General features: G+C 46.0%; 2 protein-coding genes across 2 annotated transcripts in view; both read right to left on the bottom strand.

Annotated features, from left to right (window-relative positions):
• Positions 1-20578, bottom strand: part of DNER (delta/notch like EGF repeat containing) — a 1147135-nt gene that overhangs the window by 909400 nt on the left and 217157 nt on the right. The window lies entirely within an intron of this gene.
• LARS2 (leucyl-tRNA synthetase 2, mitochondrial) lies at positions 581-3643 on the bottom strand. Its single transcript, XM_078668146.1, has one exon. The coding sequence runs from the start codon at positions 3556-3558 to the stop codon at positions 913-915; it is 2646 nt and encodes an 881-aa protein (XP_078524272.1). The 5' UTR covers positions 3559-3643; the 3' UTR covers positions 581-912.

Here is a 20578-nt window from a genome sequence, read left to right on the forward strand (position 1 = left end):
TAACCATCACATTTACCATGCCATAAAGTTCTAACAGATTGCACTCGGTACAAAACTGTTTAGCTAAATTTTCAAATCTAAAGCAATTGCTCATGTTCTCAAACTCCTCCCTCATTTGGGACTTTCCCTTCCATTTCATCCTTCAGACAATAGTTTCAAGCATACAAGCAGCAGTTACAATCAATAAGATAGGTTGCATTAATGCCAAACGTGGCCACCAAACAAATAGTACAGAGAAGATTGTAATTGCCTGCTGCTTTTCTCAGTCCCTATAGAAAGCATCAGTTTTACTCGATCCTTAGACTGTTTTGCCAGGCAGCAGGGCTTCAGGCACTAACAGGTTAGGATGAACATGAACACATATTCTTGGCAGGCACCCTTCACTCCGTGAGGTAACCTGGTATCTACTTTCAGAGTGCAATGTACAACCCCCCTCAACACCCCGCCCTCTTTCCTCCCACGCTTGTCTCCCGCCCTCCTCCCACACTCCACCCTTCCCTCACTCCAAAAACAATGCTATATACATTAAACACTAGCTTGACAATAGATGCAGTGGGCGCAACTCAAATACTACACCAAATAAAGAAAATAACCGCTTTATTGTATTATATATATACATACATACATACATACATAACCTTCTACATTATTCACATGTAAGAAATATGCCTAGCATTTTCATAGCCACAAACTAGAACATTTTTGTTTGCCTCTTGGGAAAGTTTAAGTCACTTCTGTGTTTTGCTACGAAAACAACATTAAGACTCTTTCCTTGCAAAATGTTGGATTCATGTCTGTTTTGCTATTAATAGATTTTACATATTTCTTTATAATCATAATTCAAGTAACAAAATGTGCTGTAGTTAAAACCTGTTAGACACGTAAGAAAGTAGTCACGTGCACGAACAGGGTTTAATTTTCTATAAGGAAGCTGATGAGCGCTGTCCTCGGCGAGAGGAAGGTCTTCTTGATGGTGTGACCTTGCAGGTATTTTGCCCCAAGATCACTTTGAAGAACCATTTCAGTGACTTTCTCAGTATTTTTTGATACATTGTTGGGAACAGTAATTTTGCCAAAGGGCTTGTTGTTTATCAAAACAGAGACCTCTACCATGTCTGGCTGCTCAAGATACTTTGGGTCCACATGAGGCCAAGACTGGGAAAGCACATCAGAGGACCACTCATAATGGTGGCAAAGCTTATTTTCAATATGTGCCAAGCCTTTCCATAATTCAGAGGACAAGTGTGGTACTAACGGTGCAGTCATGACACAGAGGGCTGCCAAAGCATCTTCAAACTCTGGGCTGTGAAGCACGAGGCGTGGAGAAGCTTGCGAGAGAACATTGCTCAGGCCCATAAGTCTTGAAATAGCCGCATTTAATAAGTAGTCTTCTGTAAAGTGTTCTGTTACTTGCATAACGGCCTGGTTCTTGTTCACCCATATCTTTTTGGCTTCATGCGTCTCGTTTATACTTAACTGGTGAGGATCTGGTTTGGTACTGGTGCTTCGGGCATCTATTAGTTTGGTTACGAGAGACCAGAGGCGTGCTTGCCATCTCAGGACACCTAAGATGGCATCAGACTTGACATCATACAAAATGTCTTGCTCTGGAGGGGCAGCAAAGAGAATGTAGAGCCTGACTGTGTCAATCCCATACTTTTTCAAAAGTATCTCAGGGTCAACCCCATTGTGTTTTGACTTGCTCATTTTTTCCCATGTCACCTGCACACTTTCACCGGTGTGAGCGTGAACAGGGTCTGTACCTCTGAAATCAATCTCATCTCTCTTCAAGTATTGCCCTGTAGAGGCCAGCTTAAATGTTTGCCCTTTAATAAGACCTTGCACTAAAAGCTTGCGAAAAGGCTCCTGGTGTTTCACCATGTTTTGATCACAACAGAAGTGACTAAAAAATCGTGCATAATACAAGTGCATGACTGCATGTTCCTTGCCCCCAACGTACAGATCAACAGGCATCCAGTAATCTGCCAGGGCCTTGCCAAAGGGCCCTTGAGTGTTGTGAGGGTCTGTGTACCTATAGTAGTACCAAGCTGAGTCAACGAAGGTGTCCATAGTGTCCGTTTCCCTCTCAGCTGGCCCTTTACATTGCGGACAGCTGCAGTTGAGCCAACCTGCCACTGATGCCAAGGGAGAGCCGCCTTTCCCAGTCAGTGCATTCATGTGGGGGAGTGTAACAGGTAGGTCCTCCTCAGGGACAGGTACAACACCACATGAAGGACAGTGCACTATCGGAATGGGGGTGCCCCAGTATCGCTGTCGTGATATCAACCAATCCCGAAGTTTGGGGCTTGTCAGATGCCCGCCAGCCCCACTGCTTCGAGCATGTCGAGTGATGGCCTCCAATGCCTCTGGCCTCGTCATGCCGCTGAAAGGACCAGAGTTGATCAGCCTTTCTGTTCCATCCTCCAGCTTCTCAATCACCTTTGGAGGGGTAATGCCCAGCCTGCTGGCCGCCACAGCGTCCTCAGCACTTGTACAAGGTGTACACACTTTGGTGTCCAGGTAGCCCTCGAACTCTGACTTGGCAGATATAACAAGGGGGATGTGGCGGCTGCTGAGCGGGCAGACGGCAGTCACTGCTGTCAGGCTGTCTTGTCCTGGGATTACGCTACTTTGCAGTTGATGCCTTAAGGGGTTGTCCCCGTTCAAAAGCCGATGGCTGGGCAGTATAGAAACGTGCGAAGCGCCATATACGGCTTCGGGTGAGGAGGCATAAGCAGACAAGGTCTCCCCCGTGGCTGGTAGGGTGAAATGAAAGTGGCAGCCCGTGCACTCCCCGATCCAGTTGGCCTGCATGGCCTTGACACCGCCCCAGCCGGCTGGCAGGTGCTGCAGGGCATCAAGCATGGCCTGGGCATAGGCGGTGGTGCGCAGGAACCACTGGCGCAGGTAGCGGCGCTCTACCAGCGCCCCCGAGCGCCAGGAGCAGCCTCGCTCGTCCACCTGCTCGTCAGCCAGCACAGTCTGGTCCACCGGGTCCCAGTTGACGAGCTCCTCGCGGCGGTAGGCCAGGCCCGCGCGGTGCAGGCGCAGGAAGAGCAGCTGCGTCCAGCGGTAGTAGTCCGGCTGGCAGGTGGTGACCTCCCGCTCCCAGCTGAAGCGCAGCCCCAGCGCCTGCAGCTGCCGCCGCATGCCCCGGATGTTGCTGGCGGTCCAGTCCTCCGGCCGCAGCCCCCGCTCGATGGCCGCGTTCTCGGCCGGCAGCCCGAAGGCGTCCCAGCCCATGGGGTGCAGCACGCGCCGGCCGCGCAGCCGCTGGAAGCGCGCGAGGCTGTCGCTCAGGGTGTAGACGCGCACGTGGCCCAGGTGCAGCTGCCCGGAGGGGTAGGGGAACATGGCCAGCACGTAGAACTTGGGCCGACCCTCCGCCTCCCCCGCGGGCTCCGGGGCGCTCACCCGCGCTCGCCACCAGCTCTCCACCTGCTCGCGGGTGCGCGGCCCATACTCGCGCTCCCAGCGGCCGGTCTGGCTGTAGATGGAGCGGGAGAAGAGCGTCACCCACGGGCAACGCAGCCGCAGGGTCCCGACCGCGGGCGACATCTGGAAGCTGAGCCCGGGGAGCCGCAGCGATTCCCTGCAAGGGATACTCCGGAACCGGCTCAGCAAGGGCACGCTCCAAACACCCGGTAGTGACGAGTCTAATTAAAGGAATGACACTCGGCAACGGCCGACGTCACGTGACAAGCTGTCAAGCCGCGTCCTATTTCTGTGCTTCGTCCTAAAGTTGGACCTAAGATGCGCAACCGGGAGATGCAGAGCATGTTTTACCGCACTATCTGCTGCAATCGCTGTTGAGACCGTGCTAGTCACTCACAAACGAAGATGAACATTATCTAAGCACACCTTAACAGTTAATGCCAAAGTTTCAGTGTGCTTAAGTGAGACACCGATATTTTCTGTGTCCTTATGCGTGACATTAATACCAAATGTGGGACACATTATTGTGAATAGAAGAAAACAATTATGCTCTAAAAATAAGATAAACAGTAGAAAATACCCACTTTGTGCAGCATAATCGTTTAGGAGGGGCCCAAAAAACAGCCCAGAATGCTACGTGACCTTGGGTAGAAGGCAAGGACAGACCAAATGTGTCAGTCACGCAGCATTCCGGACCTATCCCCAACTATTGCATGGATTTCCCATGTTCCCATCACTGCTATCTGTGCAATCACAATTCAATCAACACATGGAAGCATGAAAGCACACATACAGGAACTGAAAGAATTTCGAATTCTGCAGATTGTTCTTTTTGGTTTATTTTTTGCATAATATAGGACCTTTAAATATCAATTTATTGTACTTGAACCTACTACAATATAGTAATAGCGTCATTGAAGAGATCGAAAACTACAATTCCTAGAATCCAATATGATGATAAATGATCACTGTTGACTGGGACAAGTATTTTCCAAAAACAGCTCATAGTAACTTCATTACTAACAGCATTCATCGGTCTTCTCAGAGGGTTGAAAGCCAGAGTAGGCCCTGCCAGAATTTTAACCTGCAACCAGATTATTGTCAGCTCTTAGACACACATGCCAACATTTAACCGCATCGCTGCGGCGGCTTTTCCCGCTGTACGCGGCAATTTTTAAATTACCGCGTTACAGCGCACGGCAGGTTACTCTCATGACGAGCTGAGCTCGTCATCAGCCCCAAAGGGGTTAAGAAGAGGAAAGTGGGAAATTAAAAAAAAATAATCAGGAGAATGTATTTCTCCCACTGACTTCTATTAAGGCCTCAAGGATGTATTATCATGTATGGGACTGAATGTAAATATACATTATTTTTCCTTACCCGTCAGGAGCACGAAGAAAGTGCTATGGCAAGCAGAGAGCGTGACAAAAATGTTGTGCACTGGCCTGCAGGAGCAGGTTGCTGGCAGCAGGTGCGCAACAGAGGCTTCAGCGCTCCCTCCCCCATCGTGTGTGTCAGCCTGGGCTGAGACAGCTTCCTGGCACACAGACAGTTTTTGAGCTGCTGTAGGTTGGCTGGTCTGGCGTCCATCTTATTGCAGTCGCAGCTGAGTACTTCACAGGTCTTTAAAAGACCATTTACTTGTTAACAAGGCTTTGTTGTTTTTTCACCCATTCTTAGAGCCCCTGCATCTCCACTCTGCCTATGGGTGGAAGAATGACACTCCCGACATTTTTATCAGCCCCCCTGAAATTTGGCTCTAGTTGCGCCTCTGACTGGCAGTGAATACGCCTATTCACACAAGACCAGTCCCTGTGTGCAAAAGCCAGCCGAGCAATCAGGTGTTTGCATACAGGAATCGGGAGGTGGGAGACTAGCCTTGAAATCGGTAGTCTCCTGCCTGAGTTAGGCGGGTTGGCACGTATGCTTAGAAGCTACTGAGCTATGTTACGATACATTTCAGAATGAAGCCTATAGGCATTTTCTTACGGCGCCACGTTCTTCCCGTACTCCAAAGCAGCTCTACTCTCCTGGTGACTGCCACTCAGTGTAAGCTTTGGCAGCCTCAGACTCTATTACAAAGAAAAGGGAGAGAGTGTGACGTTACGGAACAAACGTATGACTTTGGAACTACGGAGCCAGGTTCGCGTCCTGGTGTCAGCTCAACATCTTGTGAATTTGGGCAAATCATGTCATCTCCTCATTCCTAATAAACAAATAAGACCTTGTGTAATGTAAAATTCTCCCAAAGGTATTCTTCGCGCTGAGTTTGCGCTATGTAAAACTGCAAAAAATATATTAAAAAAACAAAAGTGTGGTCTAGAAGACTGTAGGGCACTTTGTCTACAGGAGGCGCACAGTACAGAATTTCACTATGTTCCTTCTACTGACAGCCAGTTTACTAGGTCCTTGGGTGAGTGCAGCCTGGCCAAGTGCCACTGTTCAGATGGTAAATGAACATAGCCTGATAATTTCTCCTCATGACTGCAAGGTCTCAGAATGATCACGCAAAATGGCGACTCATGCAGTGAATGACCCACTCTAAATTAATTCTATTTTCAAGGTCTGGATTATGGATAAAGAATGGATCATTACGGACCTGAGATTGTGTGTGACTGAGTGAGTGGCTGCAGCGCCACGGTACAGGCCACCCGCCCAGCATTCATCATGCTGAGTGGCTGCAGGCACCAAACACTGCCAAACTTTAAGAGACATAACTCAAGCTTCTGCTTGTTGGCTGGTGCCTGCAGCAGTCTCCATATCGCCATCAAGCGCACCGTAGGCAGCCCCCAGGCCTGGCTGGCGCAAATGGACCCACCTGGCAGGGATTATCACGATTTAAAACTTTTTTTAACACATTCATAACAGGGGAGGCAGCAGACAGTGCAATTCACTGCACAATCTGTGCAGTAGTCAAAGTTGTCACTTACACACTCTATGGCTCTGCGAGCAGCCCGCGGTCTGCACTGCTTTTGTCAGTGCTACTTATAGCTGCGCTCTGGTTTGACAACTTCAAGAGGCGCAATAAATGTGAGACTTAGCATTTTAGCGTGGTGATGCGGAACACCACACTAAAATGTGTTCATCTAACCCCCAATTCCTGGCACTTGGCAGGGCTGACACAGTTAAAGCAAGTAATAGTGCTTGATAATGTCGGGCATTCAGCGAAAAGGTGAAGCTGCATGCCGACATCTGTGAACCGATAAGGGAATTTCCCAGTTAACTAGCATTGAAGCAGTAGAAGTATTAAGTAGGAGGCAGTTGAAATAAAACCTTTTCCCTTTTTTTTAATATTGGGGAGTCGCCGCCTAAATTGGGAGTACATAAGATAAGTAGAGACTATCAGAATTTAATCGGTTTTAAGTACCCTAGACAGGTCAAAGGGAGCTAGTGAGCAGTTGTAGACAGGAACCTGTCCCAGAACAACATATGTAACAGATTATGGACAAAGGTGGCATACCAGATAGCGTCTGGAAATGAGGATAAAGTACTACTTCTATCAAACTCACCTGTGGATACCAAAACAGCCTCAATGAATTTCAGATGACTGTCAGTACTTAAATAAAACAATCATTAACAAAATCTTCTTGTTCTTATAGTCCATGGCATGACTCAACATGTGAACGTCACCAAAATGAGCAAAGTTTGCATAGCAGGCTTATTTCATATCTCTGCTAACTGAATCAAGACAGTCCATTTCTACTTGTGATGCACTTTAAACCCCTTGAGGTACAGCATTGAATTTATCCACGTCTGAATTTCAATAATTTTATTTTTCTAAATGTATTTAATTGTGGTGTTAATTTTTCACAGTGTTTTTGAGGGACACCTTATAGTTATCCTGCTACCATAACCGGCCAATTGTGCAATTGTGGGGGCTCCTGTTCAGTAGCTGCATTAAGTGTACAGAACTGCTTTCCGAATGAATTCTGATTTATTATTATTGTGACTTGTAATTTTTTAATAGTACACCGTTGTCATTTCTGACAGCTATATTCTTGAACAATGAGTAGCCAAGAGATGGAGTGTGGGTTGTTGTGTTTGATAGAATGGAGAACTTTTGTTGTTGGGTGTTGTGCTAAAACATAGCTTATCAAGCTTCTGTAGGTGCAAAGCACAGCATTCCCCAATGCTGTGAGCTGTAACTTTGGGTGACTAGCTAACTCGCAGAGTTAGTAGCAAACAGGTGGAACCTATCAAGTGATATGAAGAGGCATCTAGTTTCTAGACCTCTTAGGGCTGGTCAAAGAAAGGCAACACTCACCCATACTCCAAGCTCTCGGTGAACACAGACACACCATGTACACACGCTGACATATCTGCCCCAGAGGAAAGGGCCGCTCCAGCTGCCTACCGTTGTCCAAAAACATGAAATACTTCCTCAAACCTTCCTTTCTAGCAATAAACTTGTTTTTGTCTGTTAAATGCTACCTGATTTGAAGTGTGTTGTTGACGAATTAGAGGTTGTAAGCGCTAAATGTGCAATTACAATACTCGGAGGAGACCTCTGTTGGAGCAGAGGAGCTTCCCCCCACTTAAAACCCCCCCAAAGGCCCAGAGATGAAAAATAAAATGGTAATATATTACCATTTTAGTTTTCATGCCCCGTCCCGAACAGTGCACCGGGCGGGCCCTCTGCTGACTAACAGCAGCAGGGATGAGGGTGGGCTGGCTGTGCTCTGTTCAAAGTGCGCATGTCTTTTTGGCCGGCCAGCTTGCGGCGGCCTGCCACACATGCACACTTTAAACAGCTCTAACCCAGCTGAAGACACCTGGCTTAGAGCAAGCCAAAGCCTCCACAGCGCTGTGGAGTGCTTAGTCAGGCTGCTCCCACCAATCTGAGCGCTGCTCTCATGCTGGTAAGAGCCGCACCAGGATTGGGGAAGGGAGATTCCTGTTGGCCGGGCTGCATTCGGAGAAAGAAGATGTCGGATGCAAAAGATGTTGTGTTCATCTTTAGGTACGTTTTTTTATTTTTTTTTATCTTTTTGCACCAGCGCCATCACCCCTCCCTGTATATGCCAGCCACCACTGACAATACTATCCAATGCAATTCAAGCCACTATAGGGGTCAGTTTCACTAGGCACCTTTATCTGGTTGCAATTAACTACCAAGACTTTTGATACCTTGTATCACTGCAATGCTGACATTAACAAATGGTCTGTTACCTTTCCTACAGCTGACAGCTAGCATGTGTTCAAAAGCAATTACTATGTGCAAAGAGCTTTGATGTTTGTTACTTTGAAACATACATGAAACAGATGATTGAAAGCTACACGTTGCAAAGACAATGTGCCAGATGGTGTTGTAGCAGGCGAGGAAATAAGCATTCAAGGAAAAGAAGGGAAGGATGCAGCATAATTGCAGGGCATGGTTTGAGTGCAGTATAAGTGCTGTGATTTGAAGTGCAAAGGTTTTATTGCTAGCCATGCACTGAAGCACAGGGCAGGACAAATACTTTTTGGCAGAGTTACTAACTTTTCAGGCAGTGCAGTGCAGCAATCAAAGTTGTTGTGCTGCATTCTATGAAAAGGAAAGAGCAGAACAGTGTCATATCTACTAAGAAATTGCACTGTTTTTTCCTCTCTCCTTTTGCTGGCTCTCTTTGGACTGCTAAGCCACACTCCTTGAACCGTAGTGCAAAGGGGTGTTCATTGTATCAAACATAGATTTTGTGTTTTTTACTGGAAGGAGATCCTTCCAGTACAAAAGCCATGCTTTAATACTTTTCACACTTGTGTGAAGTAAATTGCAACACACATGCAAAGTAAAAAAAAAGTGTAGTGTTAAAGGTTGCTCTACTGTTATGCCTGTGAAATGTTTGGGTAAATCCCTGTCTACAAACGCTGGGAGATAGGGATTTGGGCTAAAACCCATGGGTGGTTGGATGGGAACGTCCATGTGCCATCCATGGCACGCTCTGTTGATGCAAAATATTGAAAAGTAGTGCAAAGCAATACTCTGCATTACTCTAGACAACTTCCCAACAGAGATCACAATTTCTGTTGGAAAGTTAATACCACATCGACGCAGTACACCAGATTTGTGTTGCAAAAGTAACACAAAACCAGAGCAAAGTTTTAATAGATCTGGACTTTTGTGTTTTTGAAGAAGAAATTCTACCATGACTTATGGTATGTGCTCAATCCCCTCCCACGACCATTGTTAATACCAATGGAATCGTTCGACACACAAAGATTAATCTTGCATACCTCATACCGGAGCCTTGTTTCATACCTAAGGTCAGTTGTAAAAATGGAAAGAGCCAGGTTATATTACACAGGACAGTAAGATTAAGAAGAACATAAGCTCATTGAGAGAGTTTGGGTAAAGAAGAAGGTTTAAAGAAGAAAATGGAAGGCCAATTGGAAGAAGCATCTGGCCATAGAGAACTGATAGAGTTCTTGTCCTTTCAGGGAAAATGAGAATCTAAGATCTTTAGGTCGGGGGGAGGACTGGAGCAGACATTAAATCATAGTTATGCAAAGTCCCATGGAAATTTGAAGATATGAGGTAAAGTTTTAAGATGTCTTCATATTTATTGGTGCACAAGTGTCAGGATCCGCAGGCCAGTAAAGCACTGACTACCCTGTAACGTAGTAAGGACCAGGAAGTCCAGACAGAAACTACAATTCCCAGCGTCCATAGCGTGAGCACGCTCCACGTGACTCGGACGCCGATCCAACCCGGATATAGGGACGGCAGACGCTCCAAATGCTGCTGATTATTCTTGGATGTCCTTCGACTTAAGCAGCGTTTATATCCTGATATCGGAGGCGTTAAGTGTGCCCCTCGCACCTCGTTCTTGTTCTTTGTTTGATATTTACGTTGCATGTGCTCTCGAGAACAGGCTTTCTCAGTGGTTTTTTGGCCCATGCTTCTCTGTTGGGGAAACAGCGTTTTCAGCTGATTCATGCAGAGAAGCCTAGTGGGCAACATTTGACTTTGTTACTTTCTGGATTGACTGGTCCATTGGGGGCGTGCTCCTTGCGTCTTTGTTGGCGGAACCACACAGTCGGTGGTTCCTTGCAGAGAGGCGCTTGTATTATTAACAGCCCTCCACTCCTTTGTTTGCCATTCGCTGTTGGCAAAACCAGAGGCTTCTGGGTTCTCATGCAGGGAGTGGATCCTTTTCTTTTGGTGGTTCTTTCTTGAATTATGTATTAGCAGTCAGTCGAATTATCTATACCTGAGGACCTGTGAACCTCGACGTACTCATACAAGCTCACTAATGCTCAAATCAAGATGACCATGAGATTATTGAACTCCTCCAGTTTAGTGCCTTATGTTCTCAAAGTGCCGAAAGTAATGTGCATCTCGTCTTTGGTTTTATTCATGCATGGCATGTTCTTATATACCATTTCCTAGGAGAGAGAGAGATAAGAGGGCGTCAGGAAGTTCCTATATTGCTTTTTGTACTATTCCACACAGGACCTGGGTAGGTTGTGTAAGTATATGTTACTCCTATGACAGAGAGATCTTGTGGTGTTTGTGTAATACTGATGGATGGTTTCTCCTCCGTATAGTGTTTCATGTTGGTAGTTGGCAATCACCCTCTTCTATCTTATGGTAGAAACCCCTCTTTCATTTCCTTTACAGGTAGAGTGTTATATAGATTCACTAGATATACCTCACAGAGCGTTCACCTGTTTCGTGATATTGTTGCACCAAACTGGGTATTTACAATGTTTTTCCCGTGTCCCTCCATGCTGTTCCTTCCCTTTCCTTCCCTCGCTTGACTATCCCATTAGTCCGCATGTATTTATATTCCAGACTTGGCGCAGTCGAGAGGTGTATCCCTTTTGAGCATCAGCACAATCCTGAGGATTCTGGAAGGCGGAACCTGACAGAATAATTGGGCCACTAATTGTTTATCCTCTTGGTTGTGCTGTGACAAAGATGGCCACCTTGGAGGATTCAAAGATAAGTGGGAGTTCGCACAGCGTGATGAAATTTGTAGGTTGTAAAGAATTGTAGCGTGCCACTGGATAGAACACTGTCATTCGCACCAATAACCTAAAATCCACTGTGGCTGTGCATTTTACCGAATTGAGACATTCTGTTGCTCAACTCAAATTTCTGATTCTGGAACAAGTACCAATAACTTTCAACAACAAGAACACTTTACTTAAGCGTGAAAACTTCTGGATCCGTTTCCTCTCAACGATGGCGCCCAATGGGCTTAACGATCGAATTGAATTTCTTTGTTATCTGTAAAATTTATACATCTTGGTTATCTGCACACACCATTTATCACTTCAGTGCACTGTCATTCACCTCTCACATCACACCTTTCCAAAATGGCGATGTTTTTGTTACACTCTGTAGTCCGTTTTCCTTGTCCACTAACACCCTGCACTATGTCCTTCGTTTGTGTTCACTGTCGGTAGTTAACCGCGAGGAGCACTCCCCGTTCTTACCAACACAACCTGGCTGTTATGCCGCTAGGCACCCCGTAGAATCCCAGCATGTGAGTAATTCTTCGGCAATTCGCCTGCACACCTTGGCATGTTTGTCTTCTTGCCGTCTCACCCTTTGGTTTGGTACCGTTGCGGATACTCTCTTCACTTTGTTTGTTTTACACGCAACCTCGGGTGGTCTGTTTACCACGCCTCAACGTCCTTTGCACAACTTCTGATATGGCCGTCAGACTCGGCAATCCTTGGGATATTTCACACAGTATTGTAACTATTGTCACGAGCCACTTCAGTTACTTCAATTTGGTTTTTGCATGTTTGCATTCGATCGTTTGTAACTTGTACAGTTTATTGATTCCGTTTATATTTGTATTTCTTTGTAGAGCATTCCCTTGAGAAAGGGCTTTTGCCCGAAATGCATCGGGACTTGTTTATTTAATCACAATGGTTGGATTATATGGCGTGTAACGACACGCTTCTGGCTGAACTTGAATATGCTTGAATATTCTTCACGAATGGATTAAAAATCTTGAAACCTTTCACACAGACTGCTGTGATTATGATGTCTATGGAATAAGACTACGGTCCTTTTGCTGTGCACTGGTTAGTTCCCCTCCCAGTAGGGGGACCTTCTCATTTTCACCTTGGAGGATGTCATGGCCGCTCTGGCTTTAGTACAAACGGAGCTCACTGCCTCTCGTCGTGAAACCGCTGTTTTACAGGCCAGGGTTGAAACGATGCAGAGAAACCCTGTCGATATCGGGGGTCTCTCCACCCCGCACCTTCTTCAGTTGTGGTAGAAATGCCTTCACAAATACCATTAGCCCCTCCTGAAAGATTTTATGGGGACGTTAATAAGGTTCAGGTATTCATTACTCAAGCGCTACTGCATTTTACATGTAAACCTAAGTTATTTACAACTAACCAGGTAAGGGTGGCATTTGTGATTTAATATTTGGCAGGCGAGGCAGCACAGTGGTCTGTCCCCATTGGTAGGCGTGATGACTCGTTGCTCTATGACTGGGATGCATTCAGGGAAGTCTTCAAGATGACATTCGATCGTCTGGCAGAAACATTTTCAGAAGAAAAGGACTTATTAGAACTTAGGCAGGGAAAGTCAGACCATATCAGTTACCTGAATAATTTCAGCAAGCTCGTGGCAGAGACAGACTGGCCTCAATCCAAACAGGCCGCCATTTACTATCATGAACTCAGAATGAGTTGAAGGACGTTATCCCCCAAATAGACGCTAAACCTCAAACATGCGCAGCTCTTATTGAATTAACCCTGCGGTTGGACCATCGGCTAAAAGAACGAAGAGGGGACCTCAAACAAAAGGACCGGTTTCACCCACAGGGAGAAAGTGCTCGTCCCTCAGACAATAGAAACCCCTAACCTGAACCCACGGACATTGGGGCTGTTAGAGCATCGTTGACACTCAGTGAAAGAGACCACCGACATAAACAAGGCCTGTGCCTGTATTGTGGGAAAAAGGCCATTACCTCCGTGATTGCCCCGTCAACCCAAATACGGACATCCTAAACCTGGGCAAGTGGTCACCTTAGTAGCGGGGAATGGGGCGGGAAAACTCCAGAGCTTGAGGGTACAGGAAGGGTAACCATCAAGCAGATGTATGATCTCTTCAGTGAACCACTACATCTTTACAGAATCTGGGCATTTCTTTATACCGCTGACCACTGAAATAAATCTGGAGAAAAAGCAAATACAGGCGATGGTGGATTCCGGAGCAACTGGATGCTTCATAGACAGAGAAGAAGCACAGAGGCTAGGGGTACAGTTCATCCACAAAGCCACCCCCGAAAAGGTGTATGGGGTGGGTGGCAAGGAGCTGGAATCCGGGCCCATCGCCAAGGTCACCCCCGAATACGAACTGACATACGACAGATACCTCCATGAAAGACTAGCGTTTAACATCATTCAAGCTCCCATTTACAGAGTCATTTTGGGCCTCCGCTCACGAGTCCTTCCCAAGCTTTGCCCTCCGACATCACATCGCAACCGCGGCCGAAAAAGATGTGGTCCAACCAGAATGTTATGTGGAATATGCAGAGGTATTCAGCAATACAAGGCGGAGGAACTCCTTCCACACCGGGTTTATGATTGCCGTTTAGACCTGGTTCCTGGAGCAGTGGTTCCTTGCAGCAGGAATTATGCTCTCACAGCACCTGAAACCCAACACCTATAACAGTATTTGGATAAAGAACTCGCATTGGGTTTCATTTGTCCTTCACTCTCTCCTGCTGCTTCACCCCTTTTCTTTATACCAAAAGCCAATGGAGAATTAAGGTGTTGTATTGACTTCGGAGAGCTGAACCTCATCACCATTAAGAATCAATACACTTTACCCTTGATTCCGGTTCTTCTGGAACAAGTCACGTCAGCCAACATTTACACCAAGCTTGACCTCAGAGGGGCATACCATCTGGTCCAGATGCGGGAAGGCGACAAATGGAAGACGGCCTTCAAAACACGGTTCGGATTGTTTGAGTATCTTGTTATGCCGTTTGGGCTGTGCAACGCCCCAGCGGCTCTCCAGTTCTTTCTCAACGACATTTTGAGGGATTTCTTGGACCACTTCGTTGTAGTATACATCTACGACATCCTGATCTTCTCTTCCAATGAAGAGGAACACATAGTCCATGTAGGTCAAGTACTTCAGGCATTACGAAAACATATGGGGCCAGATGTAGGAAGCGTGATTCCGGTCGGTAACGGCCGAAATTACCGAATTTCGGCGTTACCGACTGGAATTAAGCTTTTCATATGTAGATGGCTTCATTTCAGATTCGGTAATTTACCAAATCGGTATTTAAGAATTCGGTAAATTACCGATTATTAAAAATACTGAATTGGTAAATTACCGAATCTGAAATGTAGGGAGCACTCAAATGAGTGCTTTTCCTATCTTAGGATTCGTTATTTACCACCAACTAGAAGTTGGTGGTAAATAATGAAAACCTTAGAAAAAGCATTTTATATGCTTTCCAACAGTGCCATGTTGCAGACATACATGCCCTTAGGGCATGTATGTCTGCAACATGTGCACCCATACACATTTGAGGGGTGCAACAGGGTGTCAAAGTGACACCCTGCCACCCTTCAATGTTTCCCCCATTTACTGAATCAGTATTTACCGATTCGGTACTTGACATTCATTCCTATGGGCCTCCATTAAATACTGAATCGGTATGATTCGGTATTTAAGAATCGGTTATCTGGGATTACCTACATCGGGCCCATGCTGTTTTGCAAAATAAGCATATGCAAATTCCACCTTACCACCGTAGAGTTTCTGGGTGCCATGCTCAATCCACCAGGACAAGAGATGGCAGAGAGGAAAATTAAGGCCATTACTGAATGGCCTCGCCCTCAGAATGTAAAGGATATCCAGAGGTTTTTGGGATTTGCCAACTTTTAAAGGCGGTTCATCCAACAGTTTTCAGACATGGTGTCTCCACTGTCTAAACTGACAAAGAAGAAGACTCCTTTCCTTTGGTCAGAAGAAACACAGACAGCTTTTGAACGCCTCAAGAAAGCCTTTACCACAGCCCCGGTCCTCACGCATGCCAAACCTGAACTGCCCCTCATCGTGGAAGCAGACGCTTCCGATATAGCGGTAAGGGCCGTACTGTCCCAAAGACTCGAAGTGACAGGCTATTTATATCCCATTTCTTACATGTCTAGGAAGCTCATTCCCACCGATCAGAACTACACCATCGCCAAGAAAGAGTTGCTTGCCATAAGAGACGCCTAACTGGAATGGAGACACTGGCTGTTAGGAGCAACTCACCAGGTGACAGTCTATTCGGACCATTGCAACTTAAAATTCATGCGAGCGGCAAGACATCTCACTCCGTTTCAGCTTCGTTGGATGCTGTTCTTCACTGAATTTCACTTCGTGGTAACATTCAGACCCAGTAAAGATAACAAGAAAGCAGACGCTCTGTCTCAACAAGAAAACCCAGTGCATCAATCGATGGAGGCTGAAAGAGCGATTCTGAAACCCAGTCAAGTCCTCTGTGTCATACAAACGGATGAATTCCTGCAGAAGGTAAGACAAGGGATGCGGTCCTTTTCGTGGAAGAGATGGGTGAAGCACCACCCAGAATGGCAGTGGCGACAGGGCTTATCAACTCTTAAAAAACAGCAAATGTCGGTCCCTACCAAGGAATTCAGAAAGACCGTATTCCGATGGTGTCATGAGCTTCCCTGTGTAGTTCACGTAGGTGGGAAAGAAAACTGTGGAGAAGGGGTTAAGCCAGTTCTGGTGGCCCATGATTCGTCCCGACATATTGTTGTGGGTAAAAAGCTGTCCCACGTGTGCTCAAATGAGGTCAGACCATAACAAAACCCAAGGCCTTATCCAACCTTTGCCCACACCGGAAGCCCCGTGGGAAAGGTTCTCCATGGACTTCATTGTGGGACTGCCCAAAGACCAGGGATGTACAGCGATTGTAGTAGTCATTGACTACCTAATGAAAATGGGTAATTTCATCACCTGCAAACAGGTTCCCTCTGCAGGTCTCGTGGCACACTTGTTATTGACAAACATTGTCAGGCTACACGGCCTTCCCAAAGTGATTGTTTCCGACAGAGGAGCTAAATCACCGCCCTCTTTTGGAAAACCTGGTGCTCCGAACTGATCCTCATTGTCTACAAGTTTTCACCCCCAGACTGACTGCCAGACCGAGAGGCTGAACCAAACCCTAAAACAGTTTCTCAGGTGTTATGTCAGCAGTCAAACAGAAGCTTGGGTGAAATGGTTATGGGTGGCGGAGATAGCGTATAACAGTGCCAAAAATGCGTCTACACTAGATACACCTTTCTTCAGCACTTATGGTTTTCACCCACGTTTCATCCCATTGGTACTTCCCGACAGAATACTAAGCTCCCGGAGGTCCATCAACGATTGCGGCAGCTCCGCACAACCTTGCTTGAGAAACGGAACAATTTGCTCCATGCCAGGGTACAATATAAATCCCAGGCAGACAAACATAGGAGGCCAGGTCCCACATACACAAAGGGGGAGCGGGTTTGGTTGTCGACAAAAAACATCAGGTTTAAGAAGTACAGCGCCTTCAGCCCAAAATACATTGGCCCTTACAGAGTTATCAAACATGTCAATCCTGTGGCAGTAAAACTACAACTACCTGCTAACCTTCATATCCACCCTGTTTTCCATGTTTCTCTGCTAAAACCTTCTCATTGCCTAGTTAAGAAACAACCCATGCCCATTTGGGAGCAACAGGGCCCCGAATATGAGGTTAAGGGAATATTGGACTCTAGGGTGATTCGACGTAAGCTGTGGTTTCTGGTTTCTTGGAAGGGATATGGTCCTGAGGAGAACTTGTGGGAACCAGCAGGGGTGGTGCATGCTGCACGTCTGGTTGCAGCGTTCCACAGAAAGTATCCAGACAAGCCTGGTGTCAGTCAGTGTTTGGCTCGAGGGGGATGTACTGTCAGGATCCGTAGGCCGGTAAAGCACTGACTGCCCAATAATGTAGTAAGGACCAGAAAGTCCCAACAGAAACTACAATTCTCGGCGCCCATAGTGTGAGCACTCTCTACGTGACTGAGACGCCGATCCAACCCGGATATAGGGACGGCAGACGCTCCAAACGCTGCTGATTATTTATAGATTTCCTTCGACTGAAGCAGCGTTTATATCCTGATATCGGAGGCAGTAAGGGTGCCCGTTGCACCTTTTTCTTGTTCTTTGTTTGATATTTACGTTGCATATGCACGCGAGAACAGGCTTTCTCAGCGTTTTTTTAGCCCATGCTTCTCTGTTGGGGAAACAGCGTTTTCGGCTGGTTCATGTAGAGAAGCATAGCGGGCAACATTTTACTTTGTTACTTTCTGGATTGGCTGGTCCGTTGGGGGCGAGTTCCTTGCTTCTTTGTTGGTGGAACCACATAGTCGGCGGTTCCTTGCAAAGAGGCGCTTGTGTTATTAACAGCGCTCCGCTCCTTTGTTTGCCATTCCCTGTTGGCGAGACCAGAGGCTTCTGGGTTCTCATGCAGGGCGTGGATCCTTTTCTTTTGGTGGTTCTTTCTTGGATTATGTATTAACATTCAGTCGAATTATCTATACCTGAGGATCTGTGAACCTTGCCTTGCTCATACAAGCTCACCAATGCTCAAATCAAGATGTGATTATTGAACTCCTGCAGTTTAGTGCTGTATGTTCTCAAAGTGCCGAAAGTAATGTGCACCTCTTCTTTGGTTTTATTCATGCATCGCCTGTTCTTATATACCATTTCCTAGGGGAGAGAGAGATAAGAGGGTGTCAGGAAGTTCCTATATTGCTTTTGGGACTAGTACACCCAGGACCCAGGTAGGTGGTGTAAATATATGCTACCCCTATGACAGAGAGATCTTGTGGTGTATGTGTAATACTGATGGATGTTTTCTCCTCTGTATAGTGTTTCGTGTTGGAAGTCGGCAATCACCCTCTTATCTCTTCTGGTAGAAACCCCTCTTTCATTTCCTTTACAGGTAAAGTGTTATATAGATTCACTAGATATACCTCACCGAGCGTTCACCTGTTTCGTTATATTGTTGCACCAAACTGGGTATTTATGATATTTTTCCTGTGTGATCCATAGGTCTCACTCCATGCTGTTCCTACCCTTTCCTTCCCTCGCTTGACTATCTCACTAGTCTGCGTGTATTTATATTGCGGACATGGGGCAGTCGAGAGGTGGATCCCTTTTGAGCATCAGCACAATCCAGATGATTCTGGAAGGCAGAACCTGACAACAAGAATAACAGTGTTGCTATATACACGATGTGTGGGGATAGAAGGCTGTTTGTCAGAAAAACGTTTTAAATGTCCCCTACACTACAACTACCAGCGTGTCTGGGAAATTCGCTTTTGTAGGTCTTGGAAACAGACACTCCTTTACAGTTTCTGTTTCCATAACTCATGTATGAGATGACAGTTCCACCATGCTGGCAACATTTTTCCCCCACAAGCAGCTTCCAGCTTTTATACCAGATCCATATCAGTCGCATCCGTAGACATTTTAAAATTTTGCGGCCATCCTACTACTGATTTTTTTTAAAAACCTTTTTATTGGATTTCACATTTCATACATGTCATACAGTAAGCATACTGCCATCCTACCACTGATATTGTACCTGGGATTTGGCCCCTAAATAGTCAAATGTCAAACAAGGTAATTCCTCATTTCATGTAGAATATCTTAAGTCATAGTTAGGTTTGGTTGAACAATTGGAAAATCATGGGGCAACGGTGCAACTTCCAAAGAAAGACACAGCTTACACATAAATAACTCTGCTTCCAATGAGATTGCACATTTGTACCAGGTGAATTATTATTTTTTTCGTATTACTCAAGAAAAGGTGTCTTGTGTTCGTGAACTTGTTAGTCTACCCAATCAGCGTGACGAATCAATTAGGAAAAATCGATGGTAAGGGATATTGAAGGTGCTCTGGCAAACCCATTTTATTCTCAATTTATTTTTTCAAGCCTCGTAAAATTGGTTTTGCTGCTTGAAAGAATCAATCATCTATTCCTCAGTGTCTGGTTGCGAGAGCCTCTTTTCTGTCAGACCGTGTTCTCCGGGTCGGCGTAACCTACACAGAAATGGCGGGCTCCCCTCAGCAGCAGCGCCCAGAGATGGCGGCGAATGATGAAGAGAAAGCACAGGTAGCAGACACTGCGAATCCAAAGTCAATCATCACTGCGGGCTTCGTTGTACAAAGATCACAGCGGGTGTCTTTACACGGGCTTTGAGGCAACCCTATGGAAAATGCAAGCCTCATTTTGTTGGACAGAATAATGCCGTTTTTATTTGATCTTTTTACAGCAGGCCGAAGACCCTGCCTGAAACGTCAAAAAATACTTACTAGGTTTAGATTTGCCAGGTTTCATTGCTTTTATTTGCTCAGTTCATGGAGTAAGTGTGTCTGTTATTTTATTGCCAAGACAAAGTAATTATATATTTTTTCAAACCAGCGGAAGACTGTGCAGTGTCTGCAGTTTCACCAAGCTATAAATATAGTTGCAGATGCAGCAGCAGAATTAATTATCTTATTTGGGTCAGAAAGGTGAAACATCACAGCAGCTTCCTCGTAAGATCCCATAACCAACATAAATTAAAGAAAACTAGGCCTCCATTATGAGTGGCTGGTAAAGGGGCTGGATGTTCCCTGTCCTTGAAATTACCAGTAATGCATAACAAATTGGACCCTGCGGGTCCACTAAGAAAGGAGGAATTACCAGGGGCAACTGTAATTCCGCCCCCAATTTCGATAATATTTCCTCATTTTGCCCTGGACTTTTACCTGAAGAATTCTGCTGGTTTTAGCAGCCAAACCTCCAGGTGAAAGTTAAGCAGAGAATGAAGATTGTGCCGATGAATCTAATGTCTACTTTGGAAACATACATTTGCCTTGCAGGTATTTCCTGTAGTTAATTCAAATTAATTCTACTATTGCCCAGGGCCCCCGTGGACTGTACCCTCCCCTGCTCTCACGATTCTATGGCCACAGGGGGCAGGTGGGGGAGGTTCCGGGTCCTCAGTCTGCACTTCCTGTCTCTTGTCTCACAAGTGGGGGACAGGAGGCAGGAAGGGGACGCGTGAGCAGTGCGTCACTTCCAGTCCCGATATCTGGGGGCTATTTGTTGTGATGCTTCGTAGCCAATTCAAGGAGCGAGCGAGACGTGTAGTTGGAAC

The sequence above is a fragment of the Lissotriton helveticus genome, chromosome 11 (assembly GCF_964261635.1).
Source record: "Lissotriton helveticus chromosome 11, aLisHel1.1, whole genome shotgun sequence".
In the NCBI taxonomy this organism is placed as follows: domain Eukaryota; kingdom Metazoa; phylum Chordata; class Amphibia; order Caudata; family Salamandridae; genus Lissotriton; species Lissotriton helveticus.